The following is a 22283-nucleotide window of genomic DNA, read 5'->3' as shown; positions in this document are numbered from 1 at the left end:
CCTAGGACTGCTCAAATGAGCTGCTCCCCCATGTGGTGGCTGGTTGCATGGGAATTTCTAAGGGAGCCACAGTCCATAGGTGAAAGTTGATTGTAAAAGACATCCACAGAAGAGCTGAGAGCAAGCATTCCCCCCCTCTCATCATGCCACTGAAAGGTGAGTTTGCACCAGGCAGTGCTGGACAGCACACACCCTGATCTGTAACACTCCACATATTTACGTATCTCTGGATGGGGCATCTTTGCAGCTATGAAATAGTGCAGGCTCCTTCCTTGGTTCAGGACATGGCTTTGGTAGACACAGGGATGAAAGGGGCACTAGAGAGCTCAGCCCGCTGCTCTGACGGGCTAACACAGCCCAACTGAGCCAGCTTTCTGCTGGAATTTCCAGGGCCATCCAGAACAATCTTCTCAAAAGGATAAACATTCTCTATGCAAACTAAAAAATGGTCAGACTGCCTTCAAAAATGCTCATTATATTGGAAATTCCCCTCTCTTCCATCACTCACACATATACTGAGTCCTGGATATCCCTGGAAATAAATCGCATGATCCCCATTGCTGAGTATGGCATTCAATAAAGTTCGTCATTGCACACCAGAATACTAGGAATAAGCAAAGGAAAAATATCCATCCTTCCCTTTCATTCTCTTCTCAAGTAGGCAGATGTAAAACTGTACATATGTAGATTTCGATGTAGAAATGTGGCAGAGAGATAGGAGACAGGAGAAATGGAACCCCTTTCTACTGCAACATCTTCTAGTCGGGCACCTGCTGCTCAGAAGTAGGGTCAGGGACGTACAAGTAGAGTAAACAATCTGTCTTGTGCAGCCCAAGCTCAACCCTGAGAGTGCCTATCAGTGTCTAAGTGATGACTTAGGCAAGCCAGCTGAAAAAAGAGGGTAGGCTTGGCTCATCTGTATTCAGTAAATGCAGGCAGAGAGCCTCCGTGCCAGTCTCCCAGTTAGGTGCAGAGGATAAAGCGCTGAGCAAGACAGGTGGGTCTTTGAGAACCATGGTCTAATGCAGGATTTCTCAACTGTGGCACTGTTGACATTTTGGGTGAGGTAATTCCTTTTGTGGGGGTGCCCTGTGGATTATATACTATTTAGCAGCATCCCTGCCTCTGTGTCCTAGATGCCTCCTCAGTGGTGTTCATCAAAAATGTCACCAGACATATGTCACCTAGGGGGCTACAAAAGTGCCCCCATTTGAGAAGCTCTGGTTTCCTGGGTGAGAAATACTAAACAATTACATGAATTAATCTGTCATGGATGCTGGGAAGGAGGGGCTGTATTAGAGACTGTCTCAGGGACCCCTCCATCTCCCTAGTTCAGTGAGCTTCCAGATGCCCAGCAAGGACTTGGCTTAATGGGACTCATCTCCACTGGGAGAATACCCGGAAGCCATCGCCGTCACGCTCCTGTCTGGCTATCAGCACTACCAATTCTCATCAATCTTCTTTCAAATTTCTGAATTTGTGATTGTAGCAACTTCTCAGGCCCCTAAGGCAGACAAGGGATTTCACAAGGCAGTGGGAGTGAGCCAGAGGGTCCCCTCAGCTGTGCTGCTGTCATGAAAGGGAGGCAAGGGCTGCGGTTAGAGGTTCTCCTTCCTGAGTGCCAAGTGTCCATCTCAGGGACTTTCTCTCAGGTCAGCACCCAGCTGAGGCGCGAGACCTTTTGTCACCTACCTGAATCCAATTATGTTAAAGGAGGCGGGGGAGTTGGGTTAGAGACGCAAAACTTTCCTTCATTTCAGCTATTTTATTCTGAAAAATCGAACACCTTTAAAAATAGTTTACCCTGGGGATGACTGGGTGGCTTAGTGGGTTAAGCCTCTCCCTCCAGCTCAGGACATTGGGCTCCCTGCTCAGCGGGGAATCTGTTTCTCCTTCTCCCTGCTGCTCCCCCTGTTTGTACTCCCTCTCTGGCAAATGAATTTAAAAAAAAAAAAAAGAAAAAAGAAAAAAAGTTTGTCCTGAAACTTGCAAGAATATAAAAATCGTTTTGCCTGGGCCAATACATTTTATAAAAAACTTTTTAGATAGCATTTATTTATTCTCAATTCATTTAACATGCTTTTTCCTAGACCATATAGTATACAACCTGAAAAGGAAAAAATCACCCCCATGCTACTGATTTCTTTTAAAAAATCAAAAGAAATGTTTGCAGACTATCAGGGAGATGAGAGACTTCATATGCAGGATGGTTTTTACAGAATGAACTATAAACTATACATGGAACAAGCTATTAAATAAACTGAGAAAAGGAGAAAAACTAATGCTATATCCTAGAATTCTCTGGCAATAACATTTCTCAAACAAAATGTAGTAGAGCCCCTAGAACATCCAAGGAAGGATGGTCCCGTTCCTGTATCTATTGCTGGCATTTGATAATTAAATACTCCCCTGTTTCCAGAGGCTTCAACTTACTTCAGACTCTGTCTCAGTATCAGATTTCCCCTTTTTTCCTGGCTGTCGAACACATCAGCTCAGAACATGCTAACCAAATCCATAAAATCCAATCGTTTCAGGAAATAAAAATGAATATTTCCATTCCTAAGTAATGATGTCAAACCCAAGCTCCACCACATAAATGATGCTCAGAAGTAATTTCTACTTCCAGCTACAAGCTTTGGAGTTAATGGGCTACAAGCCTTGGAGTTAATAAAAGAAATGGATTAAATGCACAAATGCAGGGGCACCTGGGTGGCTCAGTGGGTTAAACCTCTGCCTTCGGCTCAGGTCATGATCCCAGGGTCCTGGGATTGAGCCCCACATCAGGCTCTCCGCTCAGTGGGGAGCCTGCTTCCTGCCCCCTACCCCCGGTCTGCCTCTCTGCCTACTTGCGCTCTCTGTCAATAAATAATAAAATTTTTAAAAATGCACCAATGTAGAAGTTGGAAGACCTAGGTGTAAACTAGAGTGGTTTTTAAAATTTGAGCGCAACTATTAAGTCCTCCCCCTTTCCTATGCTTCTCCATCACATTCAATACCATCATAATCCAATTCTGCTTTGGCACTGGCATAGAGACGCTGCCTCCCCCTCTCCCACCTCCCACGTCCACCCACACACACACCACTGCATCCCGTGTAATAGCATTGGTTGGATGCATCTGAGATGCAGTAGAGGGAGGGCTGGAGTGGGAGCTGGAGCTCTTGGGTTCCATCCCAGATCCATCGCTGGGAAGCTTCAGACTTCAGGCAAATGGCTCTGAGCATCAACTTCAGTCTCAGTAAAATGAGGGCAGTAACGAGAGCAAAGGTTGGAGACGTTTTTCTCTAAATGTGTAGGATAGGAAATATTTTAGGCCTTGTGTGTGAAGAAGTAAAACTGAAAATATTATGTAGGAACTTACATAACAAGAGAGAAAAAAATCCATACACGTTTAAATGAGGAAATTCAAAATAGAATAACAGTCGAGGATAAGTTTTTTTTGTAATAGAGGCCCACGAATGAGAACAATGGAACAATGGAATTTCTTCATGGCTACTGAGATTTGAATTTCATATAATTTTCATGTGAGACAAAATGTTATTTAAAAAAATTTTTTCCCTGACCATTAAAAAATTTTAAAACCATTCTTAGGTTGGGGCTATCTACAAATTTAAAAAGCATTCTTAGCTCAGGCTGTGGGTACGTTTTGGTCCCAGGTTGGCAGTTGGCTGACTTGATGGTCTATGGTGTTCCTTTCAAATATAAATCCTCATTTTTTCATTTTAAATTCCTACTTCTGAATCATAACTGATTTAAACTTTGTCAAGGGGTTTTATTTCTTGATTATACTCTCCCAACACTTCTAAATGGATTACAATCAGAGCCTCCTTTGAAGGTGTTGGTTCATGCTAAATATCACTTTCAAGCTCAAGTCTGACCCCACCTACTGTCCAGTGAACTTAAACCTGAACTTGACTCCAGACTTCAAGGCATTCTCCATTCTGACCCACCTTCTAAATGCTCTCATCTCTCATTACATCTGGACATGCCTCTGTCCATGACCTCTATCCTTTTACATTTCCCCAACCCCCAGTATTCTTAGGAACACTCCTCACTAGAGTTACTATTAAAAAAAGCATCTTGGGCACCCGGCTGGCTCAATCAGTAGAGCATGTAACTCCTGATCTTGGGGTTGTAAGTTTGAGCCCCACATTAGGTATAAAGATTACTTAAAAATAAAATAAAAAAAAAAAAGAACATCTTGCTCAAATATATTCGGCAAACATTTGAGTATTATACCTCCCTCCTGGAGAAGCACAAAGCATATTCAACTACAAAAAGTTCTGAAGTATCCTACAGCAAAAAATATGATAAAAAGAAATGTTTACTGTTTTGTGTGATAACACCTATTACTATCTTGTAGAAGAAACTCTAGAGTGCCCTCTCTGTGAATGTCTGTCATGTGGGGGATGCCCAACAACTTTGATGTCTGGAGAATTCCCTACTTCATCTTGGTGGGGAGCAGAGTGCACTTCCCACTGGAGGAACCGACAACACCAGATTCCAGTTTTTCTAGATTCTCTACAGCTTGAGTGTGGGGTGGTAGTTCATAAGCTCTGCTCATCAGGTGCTCAGACTTGGACTTTACATCGGGGCTAGTGTCACAAAGCAGCAGAAACCACGAAGAACTTTTGTGGGAGGGTGAGGGCTGTAATAGCGGCAGCATCCAGTATTCGGGGCAGCACTGTGCCAGGGCTGGGATGGTCAGTGGCGGGGTACCCTCACCATTTTGTTTTTGTGCTAGGCTTTTGACCTTTTGGTTATCTGACTAACTTAATGCTAGACTGTTTTTCCAAGCTTGATTCTGCAGCCTTTACAGTGATAATATGAGAGACACAACATCCTTTCAATAAATGTCTTTTCTACTTAACCACAGAGAGCATTTGTTGCCTCCATCCATGAACCTGGTATATTGCCCAACTCTAGAAGAGCATTTTAAAACCTCTGCTTTCAGGAACCTTTACCAACTTTTATTCCAAATGGACAAATCAACTCACATTCCTGAGTATATACTTATGCATCCAATTTGATATTTTATTTTCTAAGTTTATTTTATTCATTTATTTTTTTTTTAAAGATTTTATTTATTTGACAGAGAGAAACAGAGCCAGAGAGGGAACACAAGCAGAGGGAACAGGAGAAGGAGAAGCAGGCCTCCCACTGAGCAGGGATCCTGATGCAGGTCTTGATCCCAGGATCCTGGGATCATGACCTGAGCCAAAGGCAGATGCTTAACAGCTGAGCCACCCAGGCACCCCTTATTTTCTAATTTTAAAAAATATTTTGGTCTACCTCATAGAATCTTAGGAATCTCAAAGTTAGAAGGAACCCTGAAAATGAAACGTGAATCCCTGATTCATTCTTACCGAGTGGTTGACAATCTATATCTGGACAGTTTAATTAATAAGAAATCATTTACTCCTTCCCAAAGGTTCAGTTTTTGGACAGCTTTTTGGGAATATGAGAAATCTTACCCCTACTTGTCTTGGTTCTAACACTCATGGTTACTTGCAAGAAGATTTCTATTTAAGTCTTCCAAATATTTAGAGACCATTACCATGGACTATTCTTTTTCCCTTCCCTCCCTTATGTCCTACATTTAGGTTAACTGTTCTGTTGGAGAACTTTTCATCTCTCTGGCTGGTAACTTCTGCATGAGTTCTACTTTCTCCATATCCTGATTAAATAAGTCTCTTCATAGTTGTGATGATAGTGTTCCTCACCCATTCAAAGGTATCATGGTCATTGTTATGGCTCTGGGATGCTCAGCAACTGCTGGTTATTAGAATTCTGAGACAACTAAGCCTAGGATATTCTATTTTGGCCATAACTGCCTTCAGCATTGGACTTTTCTTTCCTCCTTTATTTTTTTGAAAAGATTATTTATTTATTTATTTGAGAGAGAGAGAGAGCGAGTGCACATGAGTGGGGGGAGGGACGGAGGGAGAGAGAGGTAGACTCCCTGCAGAGCAAGGAGCCCAATGAGGGACTTGATTCCAATATATGACCTGAGCCGAAGGCAGACATCTAACAACTGAGCCACCCAGGCGCCCAGCACAGGACTTTCCACATTTGCCAAGTATCTTCCCTTACTCCGGATAAAATGTGTCTGATACACCTAGTTTCTCTTTTAGACGTAGTCACATCAATAGACTTGGTGTCAAAAGTACCAATGGATTTAAGGTCTTACTATATTAACCAGAAAAACACACTGACCTGCTTACAAATTTAAATAACTCATGGGCCGCTGACAATTTAATCAGCTGCAGTTTTCAAAAATTCATGTGGTGATATAACCACACAACAACTTGGTGGAACTGATGCCTTTCAAAATAATTAGTTGTATCTTTTATTATTGATTTAACAATGGGATAAGTATAACCAAAATATTAACACTGATGAACTACATGATTAAACAATGCTAATAATAAATCTCTAGACGTACAGTTTTCAAAGTATGGTCACCACACCAGCAGAATCAGCTTGACCTGGAATTTTGTGAGAACTGTCAACTCTTGGCTCCTACACCAGACCTACTCAATCAGAAACTCTGGTAGTGTCCAGCAATTGGTATTTTAACAAATCCTTCAGGTAATTCTGATGAACACTGCTCATCTAGATCAACCCTCAAGGAGTCTTACAGTCTTACAATCTTATCAGTCTTACAGCCTGATAATCCTTTAGGATTTGAAGATTTCTCATTTATCTTAGAATGGATTCTAGCCTTTTAACATATGAGTCCAGTCTTAGGGCTCTGAAAATCAGCAGGAATTTTGTTATCATCCCCCAACTTTCTGGTGTTTTCCCAACAAATTATGGTTTTTGAAAATAATGTCTGGGGATTAATATGTTTATTAGCCAACACCATGCTCATAGTCACATTTAGCATGAAATACGAATTATAAAAAGTCTAGGAGATATTGCATTTTGGTGGATGGGGTAGAAGAAAACAGCTCTCATTTTCTACAACAGGAAGATCAAGTTTCATTTTATGGCAGACCTGATTTCGGAAAGATTTTTTTCCTTCTTCTCATATGGACATTACCATCACTCTCTTGCCCTTTTGGCTAGCATGTTTTTTTTCCTTTTCCCTTCTGCTTCACATTTTAACCTAGGAAACTACTCATTTATTTTTTTTCTTGTTTCAGTGAAGTCAAGTTTTCCTTAACTTGGCTTTACTGTTGCAAATTATGGTTCATTTTTAAAGTATGGAGGCTGGAAAAAGCTTCTAAGAAGCCCTAGTGTTGCATTATAGAACCAGGCCTTTCATTTTGAATTATCTTTCCACATATGCATGTAGATTTCAAGCCTTTTTTTACTGCATCGCAAAAGATTTATGAATAATTCATGATCCCAGTATTTTTAACAAAAAGTTCTTTTCCTATGACAGATCTGGAAAGCTAAAAACTTTTATGAAGCTTTCTAACTACTTAAGATCTTTCCAAAATGAAAAGTAAGCTCTGTTATAGCTAATTAGTTTAAAATACTTCAGCTGTGATGTTTCTGTAAAAAATGGGGAAAGGGAACATTTGTTGAGCAATTACTATGTGCCAGGAACGATGCCCAGTGCTTATATATATTTTTTCTCACAAAATCTCCATGACAACTTGTAAGTTAGGTCAAAAACTGATGCTCAGTGCTTTGGTAATTTACTCATGGGCATGCGACTGGTAAGTGGTAGTCGGAGCAGGCTCAGAGGATGCTTTGTAGGACTGAAGGTCCATTTTCTTTACCCACATTATACACGGCAACAAGCAGAGGCTCAAAAGACTAGCTAAATAAAAGGAAGAGTGCATTTACTTACATTGTTGTTGGTCACGGCAAAGTACTGCAAATTACTCAGATACTGGATTTCTTCTGGAATGAAGGTCAGGTGGTTATAGCTTAGATCTAAATAATGTAGTTTGGTGCATAGGAAAAGCTGCAGGGGCAGATTCTCGATATTATTGTGGTTCAAAGAGAGCTGCTCTAGATTAGATAGCGCCCCGATCTGGGCAGGGATATAAGCAATGTTATTGTGCCACAACTTTAGGCAGGAAAGATTCTGGAGATGCTGAAAGCTAATGATCTCTTCCACCGTTTTAAGGTTATTTTCTTTTAGGTCTAATTCATGCAGGTTGTTCAGGCTGAAAATGGAGTGTGGGATGCGTTCCAGGTCACAGCTGATAAGCTCCAGGCTTTTCAGATTGACCATCTTTTTCAAGTTGTTCAACACCACCAGTTTGCTTCCCTCATTATCGAGGGATAACTTCTGCAGTGAAGGCAGGAGGTCTGTAATGACTTGTGGGATCCGGGACAGGCTGCTCTTCAAGTAGAGGGTCCTCAGGTTTTTTAAGTCTTGAAAGCCTTCTAGCTGCATGGTACTCAACTGCTCAGGGAGAACACAGCCCGACAGATAAAGTTCCTTGAGATTCTTCAGGTGAAATACCCAGCGTGGGATCTTCCCCATTTCGGTAAATTTCAGGCGGAGGATTTTTAAGTTCTCCTCCAAGAAGCCCAACGCTGGGTGGTCCACCAGGAGGGACGAATGGTACACATGAAGCTCCTTGAGGTTGACCAGCTGGGAGATGGCGGAGGGCAGCTTGACTTCAGGGATGAGCTCCAGGCTGAGCACTTCGATTTCTGTCAACTCAAACACATTGTCTGGAAGACCATTTAGCATAAAAAGATGCAGTTCTACCTTGTCCTGGGAGTTTTTCACAAGCTTACTCTTTAGTTTCTCAACCGTCCATTCGTTATTGAGGTTGATCTGTTTCAGTTTGTTTTCACTGACCTCCGACAGGAATATGGAGAAGCGTTTGGAATAGAGGGGATCATATTGATCGGCCAGATGGAGGATGAAGGCGAAGTCATTCTTGACATCAGGGATATCGCTGTAGTTGCTCTTTTCTCTCAACGCCTCGAAGGAATATTGCTTCAGAGAACTCCTCAGCATCCACCATAAGCTGTAGGAGGAGGTGAGACCATAAAGTATAACTAAAATCACATAAAATGAGGCCAAGACCTTAAATATTTCTGCCAAGGAGTAGACACACTGGTAGCGCTTGTAGCCCGTGAAAGCTTGTACATCGACCGAACAGTCAATTTCAAGTGTGATGTAGGTTAGAAAATACGGAACGTAGGTTATGATGAGGACAAACAGAATAACCTTCACGATGATCTGCTTCAGATACACTCTGTAAATGATGTCCTTCTGCTCCACGTGCATGCGGAACCTTTTCACTTTTTCAAAGATGGCTTTGGCCTGTTCGCCCTCCTTCTTGTCCAGGACGCTGGAAGTGGGGCTTTCGATGCCAGCTGACTCCAAGCCAGGCTGTGGGTAGGGCAATGACTGCTTGCTGGAATCAACGTCGGCTGAACACCCTGAGGACGAAAGCAGGACCTTGGACTTGGAGAGGGTCAGGGGCCGCACGGACTGCTCGGCCACCGTTTCGGACAGGGCACGGGTGGTCCACGGAGAATCGAAGCACTTGTGGAGGATGGCCACGAAATGCTCGAGTCTGGAACTGGTACTGGGGTAGTGAAGCCAGAAGTTGCTGCAGGCTGCAAAGATGAGTGTGTGCAGGAGCACCAGGTAGGGGAAGAACTTGGCGAACCAGTGGAGCTGCTTCTCGTAACAGACGGCATCGATGTAGGAGTACTGCTGTCGGTGGAGGTCATTCTGGATTCTGAGGGGGAGTGGAAGCGGGGTCCCGGGATCAGAGGAGGACGTGTTGGCGCTGGCTTTCAGGAGGTCCCAAGGCACGGCACAGTGATTGTCAAATTCCACCTTACATGGAAGACAGCACAGAACCCTGCTCTGTGTGAGCTGGAGAGCTCCGGCCAGCACGGCCACCAGCAGCATGATCAGGGTGATGTAATACCAGAAGACGTCCCACCATGGTTTTAGGATGTGATAGGATGACTGGGCGTCTGCTAAACATTTCAGCTCCGTTAGTGTAATCATGACTTTCCCTTGTAGGAGTCCAGGAACTGGAAGAGGAAAAGAAAAGAAAAGCCACTGAAGCAAGGATCCAAAGCTCTAATGGCTTGTCCTAGCCAGGTAGGATTTAGCTCAGGGACAAAACCTGGGAGGCAGGGCTGATCAGAGGATGCAAACGTCTTCTGGTTTCACTTGAAAACTTGGGCCATCCCAGCTGTGCACTCATCTTCAGATGAGAGACCATTTGGTGGTCAACAGACTGGATCTATAAAGGTATTTGGGGCAGACTGTGAAGCAACTACCTAGCCTCCTCCTGGATCTTGACTCTCTCCTGAGTCATTAAAAACCAGAAGCCGGGGCACCTGGGTGGCTCAGTGGATTAAGCCTCTGCCTTCGGCTCAGGTCATGATCTCAGGGTCCTGGGATCAAGCCCCACATCGGGCTCTCTGCTCCGCAGGGAGCCTGCTTCCCTCCCCCGCCCCCGCCTGCCTCTCTGCCTACTTGTGATGTCTGTCAAACAAACAAACAAACAAATAAATAAATCTAAAATAAAATAAAAACCAGAAGCCATGTTTTCTTCAACCAACATTAGGAAAACTTATTCTTATGTTACTTATTTCTTACAGCCACATTTCACACCTTCCAAAGGGTCTGAACAAGCTCTTTTTCACATCCTACCCCATGTCTGGAGCATCAGTTATGGCTTAAGAGCTGTGTTTAAACCATTCTGTGGAAATTCTTCTGAGCAAGCATTGCTTTATGTAAGTATCTGTTAGGATTAGAGGGATATATCAGTGCTACATTGGAAACAAACTGTGAGTTAATGCATGCTACTATGGGGACTCTCTCTCATAAGCACTGTTTTGATGTCAAAGTACTAATTTGATAAACGATTAAGGATATGTTCTATTATTACATTATTTTTGCCTTCAGAAACACAAGAGGCAGATTTTGCATTTTTTCATATTAAAAAGTATTCAGATAGTGCTCCTTACAGCAATGATTTATGTAATGTTCAACCTTAGCTATATCAACTGTTTAAAAAATAGCTAATTAGTAAAATCCAGACCATATAAGATAGAACAGAGGAAGAAAATAAAAGGAAATATTTGGATCTAATAGCATATCTAGTAAGAAAAAAAATTCACAGATTCACAGTAGTCTTTTAATGGATAAAGAGAGTGAACCAGATCGTCTCTAAGGGCTCTGCCAGCTCACAGTTTACGGCTGTATTTGTCCTCTTAAAGGTCCTGAGAGTTAAATTCATTTAAGACATACAACTGCAATTGCAGAAGAATGTAAACACGAACTGCCCAACCATGATATGGGTTGACAGAGAGCGAATATTTATTCAACGAAGAACACAAGTCAACATTGATCAAAATAATGTACTGTAAATATTTATACTTACTGGATGAAAAAGGTGAATCCAATAAGTTGACTGTGCTTCAATCAGGAGGCCGACACCTTTTGAAATTTCTTAGACACACCATCTCTGTGTTTGTCTTCATTCTATGAGAAAGCGTAGATATAATAGCTGCGGTATTTCAAACAAAAATGGAGACACTGTCTTCAGAGACCCACTCCATCATAAGACATGTTACGGCAAATGGATTTTCACAGATCAGTTTACTTTTGACACTGGAAGACATTTCAGCAAAGCTATATATACAGGACCCCACCCATATATGAGATCATACTCAGCCCCCAAACTCCCTTAAATTACAGAGAAGTTTCTACAGAGACTTAGATGTTAATATACTTTAAAATGCCATATTTACAACACTTAGATGAACATTTAGCTTTTCCAAGCAGTCTACATATGTTAATTTCTCTCATTCAGTCCTCATACACAGTTGGTTTTATTTGCATTTATCAGATGGCCTGTCAAATCACGTAATTTCGGCATCCTAATTTTAAACCACACACCTCTCCAAATAAGAAGGCTCAGTGCTCTTCAAATTTAGCCTACTGATTTCATTAGAAATTGTCACAAGTTAATAACTTTTGAAGACACAGCTCAGAAATATGGCTGAAATTCTCTGGAATTATGATATTATTAAATGAAGCTGTACTTTGTATTAGGTTTTTTTTTTTAATCTTGTTGGTTAATAAATACCATCCTAAGCATCTATATCAAATAATCATTTGTAGTAATTTAAACTGCATATATATATATCAATCAGTTTGAAATATGGGGCCATTCTAAAACATATAAAATTTTTAATTTGCTATGGAATTATATTCTGGTAATGCCTATGGACCTCTGAAAAGTTACTAGGAATGTTTATATGTTTGCCCTGGTGATACAATCCTTTTTTGGTTTTATTAAGTACTTGAAATACAGCTTCGTGTATTAACCACAAATTGTATTTAAGATATTTTTAGTAATTCTCTTGTGACCTTGTCATTTTCAAAGATCAAAAAGCTGGGCATGTCTGAAATTTACTTTGGATTTACCAATCTATGTGCAATAAAGCTTGCTTGATAACTACTATCCAGTATCAAATTATTTTGTAGGCAGGAAGGCACAGTTAGTGTGTATAATAATCCAGCTGTGTACTAATTCATACTTACATAGTACCACTAGAGTATGAGTTTCTCATTCACAATTCATTTTTAGAAGGCTTCCAACATATGATACACAACTGCATTTATGTGCAGCAGATATGATAAAGATATTTGAGGTGTGAAACATTTTACATATTCTTCCATTGCTTTGCATCTATAATGTACCAGGAAAGAATTTATTATATAACTCCAGAATGCTACCCAGCCATCCTGATACTTCTTGTACAATACATTTTCTTTTAAAAATTACAAGCACATTTCTACTTTAAACACAGTATTTCTATGGAAGAAGAGAGTCACAAACCTTCAACTATATAATCTTTTAAAATATACATTTTTAAATATTAGTATGAGAAACTATTATAACTAATCTGTTAAGAGAACCACAGCTAACTATAGGTTTATCATATTAATACTAACTGAAAGTGATTTGTAAATAACTTTTCCTGTTTACCTTTTTTAAGATTTATAAGCTTTCCCCCTCATCACCTAATTCAGATTTCCATCAAGGAATTCCTTGTAATAAGAGAGCAAATAAAAAGGTACAGTTTATAAGCTGATACCTGTTATCCTACTTTCAAAGCACTTTCATTTGTATTAATTGGTTTCAGAAAATAAACCGCTAAAGAAGTATTATTCTTCTTTACATTTTTAAAGCATGGAAAATAAAGGAGGCCCAAAGGAGCCATCCTGCCCAAGGTGACAAAACTGTCAAGAAATAATTCCAGTTAGAATCTGGGTCCCCAGACTCAAATCTCAAACCTTGTCCACAGCAGACCACGCTGTCTCATTAAATCCAATTAACTATGCCACTCTGTTCTTTCAAAGGCTAAAGAAAAAGCTATTTCTCTCTTTTCCCCAACTGCAGCAGACTAAATATTTTGTCCCCCTAAAATACGTGTGTTGAAATCTTGATCTTGAACTTCCCAGCCTCCAGGCACTGTGAGAAATAAATGTCTGCTAGTTAAGTCACCCAGTCTGTGCTAGCTTGTTAAAGGAGCCTGGACAAAAACATTAACTCACCCCAAAAACTGCATTGTAACTGGGTTCCATTTTAATCTTTTGGAAAAAAAAAAAAAAAAAAAAGGACGGAAATACACAGTTTTCTACCATGTCCACTCTAATATACTATAGAATCAACTTTCCCCAGCTAAACTTTTTCTACCAAATGTTTTCCACTGAACTAAGACTTCACATATAAATAAATAAATACATAGCATCCAGGTTTCATGATGTATGAAAAACTCAAGCATTCTTATATATTACATGATGTTAATTTTTCTAATTAAAGTGTTTATCTCAAAGGCTAGAGCATAGCCTTTGTCACTACAAAATTTAACTGTTTGTGTATCTAGGAAATTTTTTCCAGACTGTATTTTTGCAAACAATAAGGATTCAATCTAAATCAGATCTCTATTTCTAATATACAAATGCACTAAATCAGTTCAAAGAAACCATGTTAAGAGTAAAGGATTTTGTGGCCTAATCCCACTCCTTTAGCTTTTAAACCTCATTCAAAAATCATAAAAGCTTTTCAAAGCACATGAATTCTTTGACAATCTCACCCCAAAGCCTCTAGGATTGAAACAAGAACACTCAAGTTAGGCATCTTTGCTTCCCACTAGTCCCTATTTTACTTTGAAAGCATTTCCAAAATAGTGAAAAAATAAACAAATGATGATCAGATGGTATTTAGAGTCATTCTATGCAGAGAACTGGACACTACTTCAAAGATCTCTGTCTCTGACCCCAGGCAGGGATATAACCAAACAATTTAAAACGGGGATTCTCTACGCTCTCACAGCAAATTGACTTAGAAATTGCCTTATATCCCCTCAAAATGTTTAGTACCACTTCTCATCAAAAGATGTTTCTTGGGTCTAACATACAACCAACTGAAGTTTCAATTCACCTCTCGAGTTCTCTCTCTGGGAAATCATGCATCAGTATCCTTGATTAACCTGCTCCTTTTCTTCAGATTAAATTAAATAACCCCTTGAGGCATTTTTCAGAGATGTGGTAATAATCATTCAGCATTTCTCAAGAACTTAAGTGATCACTAGCAAGACACTTGGTAACAGGTTTATGTCCTTTACCAATTGTTTCAAATCCTGTCAATAGAGCAACTTTCAAATAATAAACGCTCTTCCCACATTTAGTTGTAGTTTTGAGACTTCCTGGAAGGGACCTAAGATTTATATAGTGAAGTGTTTCTCTAACATTAATATTCATAAAAATCATTGGAGAGCTTACTGAAACACAAAGTTCTAGGGATGCCTGGGTGGCTCAGTTGGTTAAGCATCTGCCTTCGGCTTGGGTCATGATCGAAAGGTCCTGGGATGAGTTCGGCATCGGGTTCCCTGCTCAGCGAGGAGCCTGCTTCTCCCTCTCTCTCTGCCTGCAGCTCCCCCTGCTTGTGCTCTCTGTCCCTCTGACAAATAAAGAAAATCTAAAGAAACCACATCTCAGAGTTTCTGATTCATTAGGTTTGAAGAAGGCCCCCAAAATGAGCACTTCTAAAAAACCCCTAGTTAATGTTGATGCTGTTGGTGCAGAGACCATTTTTTGAGAATCTAAGACAGTGGTTCTCAATTTTGGCTTCCCATTAGAGCAACCTAGAGTGCTTTAAAAAAACAAAAAACAACAAACAAACAAACAAACAAAAAAACCCAAACCCTCAAATCCAGGCCCTACTCCTATGATGGATCAAGCAATTCAACTGGTCTAGCTGAGACCAGTACTTTTTGGTTTGTTTTCTCCACATCTCCACAGGAAGAGAAAGCTCACAGGACAGACTGGCATTTAAATATCTGGGGAAAGTGCCAGCCTTTTAAATCTTCTTGGAAGTTTCAGTAGATGTCTAGAGTGCTATCCCTCTACACAGATTACCAGTAACAGCGACCAGCCCACTCCCTGAGCCCTTCAGAGACCCGAGAACCAGGTGTGTGAGGCAGGAGAACAGGGAGTCTCTGAGCTGTAGAGATTTGTAGGGTGAACTTGAAAAGGAATCAGACAATGAAGCCGAGCTGAAAGGCTATTTCAATCGTGTGGGTGAAATAATGAGGGAGAATTTTGCAACACGTTTGAAAAGAAAGCAATGACCAAAAGAGTCACTGTAAATGACAATCCAACATGACTTAGCAACAGCAGATAAAGGGGTCCATGGAGAAGCAGGAGTCAAAAGGATTCAGATTTTGAGTCTATGGCATTACATAGTATCTTCCACAATTTCTAGCACATGGTGTACAACAAATATTTGTATAGTAATTAATGGAGCATATCAGAGAGCAGAAAGTAATATAGTCAGGTGTTAGGCAGGGTGTAGCTAAGGTCCTAGGACCTTCCCTGGGAGAGGCCAGTGCTCAGCCACATGTAGATGGGAAGGATTTGGGCTAACTATTCTGCATATTCTAAATATTAATGGCTGAAAAAAATAATAAGGTTCTATTTCTCATGATTCTGGGGTGATTCTTTAACTTGGTGGGATCGGCCGGCACAAGAGTGGCCGGAAGGTCCAGAATGCCTGTTCATCAGGCTGGTGGTTGGAGCTGGCTGCTGGCTGGCCTTCCAGTGTGACTTCTCATGGCTCTTTGAGGGTCCTGACATAGCGTGGCGGGGTTCGAAGATGGTGCTTTCCAAGCGCGAAGGAGAAAACTGTAGTTCTTTACTGGCCCAGCTCTCAAAGCTACATGGTATCACGTCCACCACTTTTTATCAGTCAAAGGAGTCACAGAGCCAGCCCTGATTCCAGACAACAGAGGAGGGGAAATGTGACTTCTCAGTAGGAGGAGTGGTAACAGATAAACAGCCTGGGTTAACTCACCCTGCTTTCCCTGTGATTTCTAGTCATTTCCTCCTACATGCAAAGCAACACTCACCTTCTTCCAAGCTCCTAAAAATTTCATCTGACTATGGCATCAAGTTCAGGCTTGAAGTCCAGGATCTTGTCAGCTAAATTAGGTCTAGGGGGCTGTGGGACAGCATTCTTAAGGAATGTAGAAGTCCCGTTATCTAGCAGAGAAGATTCAGAAGGCATGGCCTTTCATCTTTTGAAGTCATAGTACAGGGTCTTACTGTGAGGCCCTGGGTTTTGTTTGTACCTTGAGATTATGTTCTCCTGGCAGCCGTGCTCTGGATCTGATCTCTACTTTGAGTACCTTTTGCTGGGTGGAAAAGCTGGGAATGAAGAACAGTTTTATCTACAACCCTACACAATTCTGGAAGGGAACAATATCCAAAGTCCGCTTAAAATCAGACAATTTCTTCTTTCTTTGGTTGTGATGAAAAAAAGTCAATTGGCACTTAGAATATTTTTTTTTTTTATGTTTGAATACATTTTTTAATTCAACACAGGGCTTGAATTCATGACCCTGAGATCAATTTCTGAGCTGAGATAAAGAGTGGGACACTTAACCCACTGAACCACCCAGGTTGGATATTCTGATTTTCTGCTGAAAAATCTCCTAAGTTAGATACACAAATCCATTAGGTTCATTTTCCATCTTCCACGTTACTGGAGGTGTCAGTCTTGTCAATTTTTCTGTCAGTATGCAACAAGGGTACCGTTTTATACCCCCCAATAGTGATTTCCTCACTGCCCTTCCAGCCACCATTAATAGTTGTCTCGCTTCCCTCCAAACCTTCACTGTGCCCTAGTCTCAAAGCCAATTCCAGATGTTTCATTAGGGCAGGACCTCACTTCTGGGTACCAATTTTTGCTTTAGATCTCTATTGCTATGCAAAAAACCATCCCAAAACTGAGTGGCTAAAACAACAATTTGTTACTTCTCATGATTCTGTGGGATAATTGGACAGATCTTGTGTTTCACATGGTGTTGGCTGGAATGTTGGGATGGCTGGAAGGTTTAAAATGCCAATCATAGGACTGGCATTCAGGCTGTCTGCTGGTCTTGCCGCTCAGTTTGGCTAATGACCAGGGGCCACTCCTCCACGTACATGGCTGGTTAGGCTTTCCCATGGCAAGGTGACTAAGTTCAAAGGAACGCTACAAGCCCCCAAAAGCAGAAGCTGCAAATCTCTTTAAAGTCCAGCCTTAGAAATTACTCCGCACCACTTCGGCCAGGTTTGAGGGTTCAAAAAAGGTAACCAAGCTGGTCTAGATTTTTAAAGGGAAGGGAAACGGACTCCAGCTGGAAAAATCACGAAGTGTTTACCACCATCTTTAATTCATGATAGGAACTCAAGAACATTTAAGTAGTAGATAATGCCACAGAAATGAATTCGTTCTTTGAGAGAGAGAACTGAGTGAGTGAAGAACAGAATCTCTCCCCTGAATAATATATCCCATGAAGAAGGATTCTTAGACCAGGAAGAGCAAAGGGGGAGCAAGAAGCAGGCTCAGTGAGAAAGAAGCACAGTGTTTCTGGAACGGAAATCAGTTTCAAGGAAAGAGTATGACATCATGGTCAATATCACTGAGAAACCAAAGGAGAGAAGTGATGTGTAACTACCATTTAGCAGTTTCTTATCCAAAGCTGCACAACGGTAATGGGTTTCCAAAACAATCATAAATAATATTCTAAATATTAGGAAAATTTATCATCTGAAGCCCCAGAAGACCGTTACTGAGTACAACAATTAACACCACAGGAATAACTCTAGAAATTCCAATTAAATCTGAGTTGTTCTGAACTTTAAAAAAACTGCTTTACTTTTCCTTGTTTCTGACAGTTAGGGAACACATGATTTTTTAAATGTAGATGGTAATTGTCTTTTTTAGGAAAAGGCTTCTCAGTTCTTTGATGCGGTCAGTAAGCTACCGAATTATCTAGAATACATTTAAAATGAAAGAAGCTGCAGTCACATTATAATATTAACATTGGCACATAAGCCACTAGTGGTTATGTGATTCTTAGAATATGTAAGTAGAAGGAACCTTGGACCCTTCTCCACCATCTTCATTGTTTAATAAAATGTTTTTTTGACTCCCCCTCCCACCACCCCCAATAAGTAAGCCATCAAGTAGATCCAGACTCAGTTCTTGTGTAGTCTCTTGTGGATCTACATGCTTTCCTTTTGAATGTCTGGCTGATAGCAGAGATCATTTGCTTCTCCTACTCCTCCCATAGGTGACCTTCCTTTCACAAGAGCAGAATCATATGGGCTAGCTAACCCAGGAAGAAACCATGGAAATTAGACTGTAACTCTACAAGTAAGGGAACTAAAGCATACAAATGTTTAAGTTACTTCTCCAGGGCCTGGAATTATGAACAAATTTCCTAATTTGTACAGAACTGGGAAGTTGATAGAATTGATAATGGCTACCTAGCCTAGTTACTAATAGGCCTTCTTAATGAATTCATGAATGTAGTCCAGAACATTTTTATTTTACAATTTTAAACCATAAATCAAAATGAGATTTTTTTTTTAAGCTCTAGGACAAACCAGTGTATTCAAGAAATACTAAAAATATGGTTAAGCCACTCATCTTAACCCTTTCTCTAAAGTTAATATTTAAATGCACTCAATTAGGGAGGCTAGGACTCCAAAGGTGTACTAAGGCAATATGAGACCTTGTTTCTACTTTCATGGGATTTATAATCCCATGAGAAGACATGCATAGTTGGAAGCACCACCATGCCAAGCTGTCACCAGGCCAAATGGGTGGCATGATGGGTAAACCTAATAAGTACTACATTTGATTCTATACAAAGAAAATACCCCCAAGAGAATGAGTGGGACATCCCTGAACAGTAGCACTTCTCAAAGAGAGGTCAGGATTTTAGTTTGTAGGATACCTACTCCATGCCTGGTGGAGGCTGAAGCATTCAGGAAATATAGATGTGCAAGACAGAAAGATCCCTGCTTTCAGGGATCTTACTGAGGAAGAAGGGAAGAGAGACAACCAAATATGTAAACACAATAAATTCATAAGTGCCATGAAGAATGTAGGGCTCCTTTAGATTGGACAGTCAGGGAAGGCCTCTTTAGATCTGAAGAGAGCCAGCCATGCAATGATATTGGGGAAGCTCATTCCAAGTAGAAGGAGCAAGAAGCTTAGAATGGGTGCAGATCAGAAGGGAGGCCTCTCAGCTGGGATGTTAGGAACTAAATGGGAGGGCCTGCAGCCAACATATAGAGTTTGGATAATAAATAGTCCAGGAGGAATGCAAAAGCCACTGAAGAGCCATAAGTAGAGAAGCAGCTGACCTGATATAAGCTGTTTTGTTTTTTTTAAAGATGTTTTTTGAGAGGAGGGGAGATGGAGAGAGAGAGAGAGACTTAAGCAGACTCTGCACAGAGCACAGAGGTCAATGTGGGGCACATAGGCCCACATAGGGCTCGATCTCATAACCCTGAGATCACAACCTGAGCCAAAGGCAAGAGCTGGACACTTCACTGGTGCACTACCCAGGCACCCCTGATACTAGCTTTTAAAAATTCAGTTACTCAATGAATCAGCAGGGATATGTGAATATACTCAAGAAGTCAAAGGATCTATACTTTCATCTATAAAAGAAGGGTGTTCACGATACCCAGAGGACAGACCCAATGTCCTCACCACTGCTTCACCTGGATTACATATGTTCAGACCTGGGCAACACACTTTTCAAGACATTTGTCATATTCACAATACTAGAGAGTCATGCTACTTAATATAGTATACAAATTAATTGCTCATTATGTCAATGTCAAAAGTTCTGCCACAGAGCTAATTTAAGATTAATCTTCCACAAGTATTAAAGATAAATGATATTTGTAGAAAGCAACAGATATGGGACTTGTTTATTTCTGACTTCTGTAATCTGGGAAAGGGCGGCCATTGTTTATTTACGGAAGCATGGCAAATCAATTCCCTGCATAAAAAAGCACTACCTTAAGCAAAAATCAAAAAAATACAGACGTGGAATCATGGAGTCTAAGTCTGTCATAGACATTATATTTCTCAGATCTCTAAGGTTTAAAAAAATAACATCAACCTACATACACATATACTCTGCAATGTACAAGACCAACAAAGGACAGGAAGAGGACATTTTACCAAAACTTATACAGACTTAATTTTCTAGTTTATTAACTGGTTTAACTATATCAAAAGAATTTTATGCAAAAGATCTGTAAGGAATAACAGTCTCTTTTTACATATTAAGTATTCAGTATTTGCCCCAAGCTACCAATAATTATCTTTACCATGTGTTCACAATTCAAAATGTTAACCTTACCCGATGAATGTTGGTCAACTGGAAACTCTGCAATTAGTTTCTGTTTGAAAAATTCCTGAAGAGAAATCATAAACACATTATTACATTTTACTCAATGCAGCACTGCAAGACAAGTTATCTAAGATTATCTAAGATTCTAAGATTTCCAAGATATATAATAACTTTATGAGACATACAACTTAAAAAGTGAGTGTTATTATAGAAGTCAGCTTTCTGACCTCCTGCAAAAACACAAACCACTGTCACATGTTATACTTTCAGTGTCTTCACCACAGCAATTTATAAGGCATAAAATATGAACATTCAATTTTTATTTAAGAATGAGATAAACATTACATCTCAGGTTTAATTTATAACCTTATACATGTTTTTAAAAGCTTATAAATTAAATTTATATTTTTTATATGTTGTATGTAATTTATTTATATATAAAAATAAAAATATAAAAATATAAAATATATAACATATACAATTAAACAAAATAAATTATAAAATAAATATAAATGAATATTATTTACAAGTTTATAAATTAAACCTGAGATATGCTTATATCTTTATATTTTTAGTATATAAAGATATACATATTTATTAAATATGTATATAATATATATTTATATATTTTATATTAAAAGTTTATAAATATATTTATTTATAAGTATAAATAATAAAAAACCATTGAAAATATCTACATTTCTTTTTTTTTTTTTTTCTACATTTCTTATATAAAAAGAGGAAGGGGGTATTTGGGATAGTTTCTCTTTCAAGTTTTTACTGTTTTTGCTTTGGGGTTTGTTGTTATTGTTGCTTGCTGTTCTTTTATTTGACACAATTAAGCCATTGTAAAATTCAATGGCACAATATTTTTCCCTCTTATTTTTTATCATAGGCTTTCTCAATGTTGTTACAGTTTCTGTAAACAGCATCTTTTTTTAAAAGGATTGTATTTTTAAGTCATTTCCACACCCAACTCACAAGGCCAGGACCAAGAGTCGCATGTTCCACTGAATGAACCAGCCAGGTGCCCCTCTAAACATGTTTCGATGGAAGCATAATAGTTCACACATAGATATGTCATAGTTCACAAAATTATTTTTGTATAAAGTCCTACATCTTCCCTTTTTACTACTAATAATAGTGTAAACATCCCTGTACTCTATTCATATGATTTCCTTTGCATAGATCTCTAAAAGTGGGAGTGATGGGTCTGAGGGCGTAAATGTTTTAAGTTCTCTGATATATAACAACAAATTATTTCTCAAGAAGGTCATACTAATTTTCTTCTCCATAAACAGTATGAGTAGTACCCTTACGATATGTGGGAATCATCATTAAATAAACAAACAAACAAACAAACAAAACCTTGGCTAATTCCACCCCAAATTAGCTTATTGTTTATTTTGCATTTCTCTGACTCGGTTGAGTTGAATGCTTTTTAACATGTTTTACTAACAAATTTCATTCTTCTTTTTTCTTCTTAAAAAATATTTATTCATCTGGCAGAAAGTGAGAGAGAGAGAGAGTGTGCGCGCGCGCACAAGCAGGGGGAGCCGCAGAGGGAGAGGGAGAAGCAGGCTCCCTGCTCCATCCCAGGATGCTGAGCTCATTACCT

At 39.8% G+C, this 22283-nt stretch overlaps 1 protein-coding gene across 4 annotated transcripts in view; it reads right to left on the bottom strand.

The window, feature by feature from the left end:
• The window catches only part of LRRC8B (leucine rich repeat containing 8 VRAC subunit B), a 67823-nt gene that overhangs the window by 5469 nt on the left and 40071 nt on the right, over nt 1-22283 (bottom strand). For 3 of the 4 annotated variants that reach the window (XM_082688624.1, XM_082688622.1, XM_082688623.1), the window contains exons 2-4: nt 20675-20729; nt 11332-11432; nt 7803-9970 (exon numbers count right to left, since the gene is read on the bottom strand). In XM_082688624.1, the coding sequence (XP_082544750.1) occupies nt 7803-9944 (2142 nt within the window). In that variant the 5' untranslated portion in view covers nt 9945-9970; nt 11332-11432; nt 20675-20729. Of the gene's footprint in view, nt 1-7802; nt 9971-11331; nt 11433-12497; nt 12620-20674; nt 20730-22283 lie in introns of those variants that run through there. The other variant, XM_082688625.1, reaches the window with a different exon arrangement.

The sequence above is a fragment of the Mustela nivalis genome, assembly GCF_964662115.1.
Source record: "Mustela nivalis genome assembly, chromosome: 10".
NCBI classification, from domain to species: domain Eukaryota; kingdom Metazoa; phylum Chordata; class Mammalia; order Carnivora; family Mustelidae; genus Mustela; species Mustela nivalis.
Note: the sequence above shows the minus strand (reverse complement) of the source record. Positions and strands in the feature narration are given on the sequence as shown.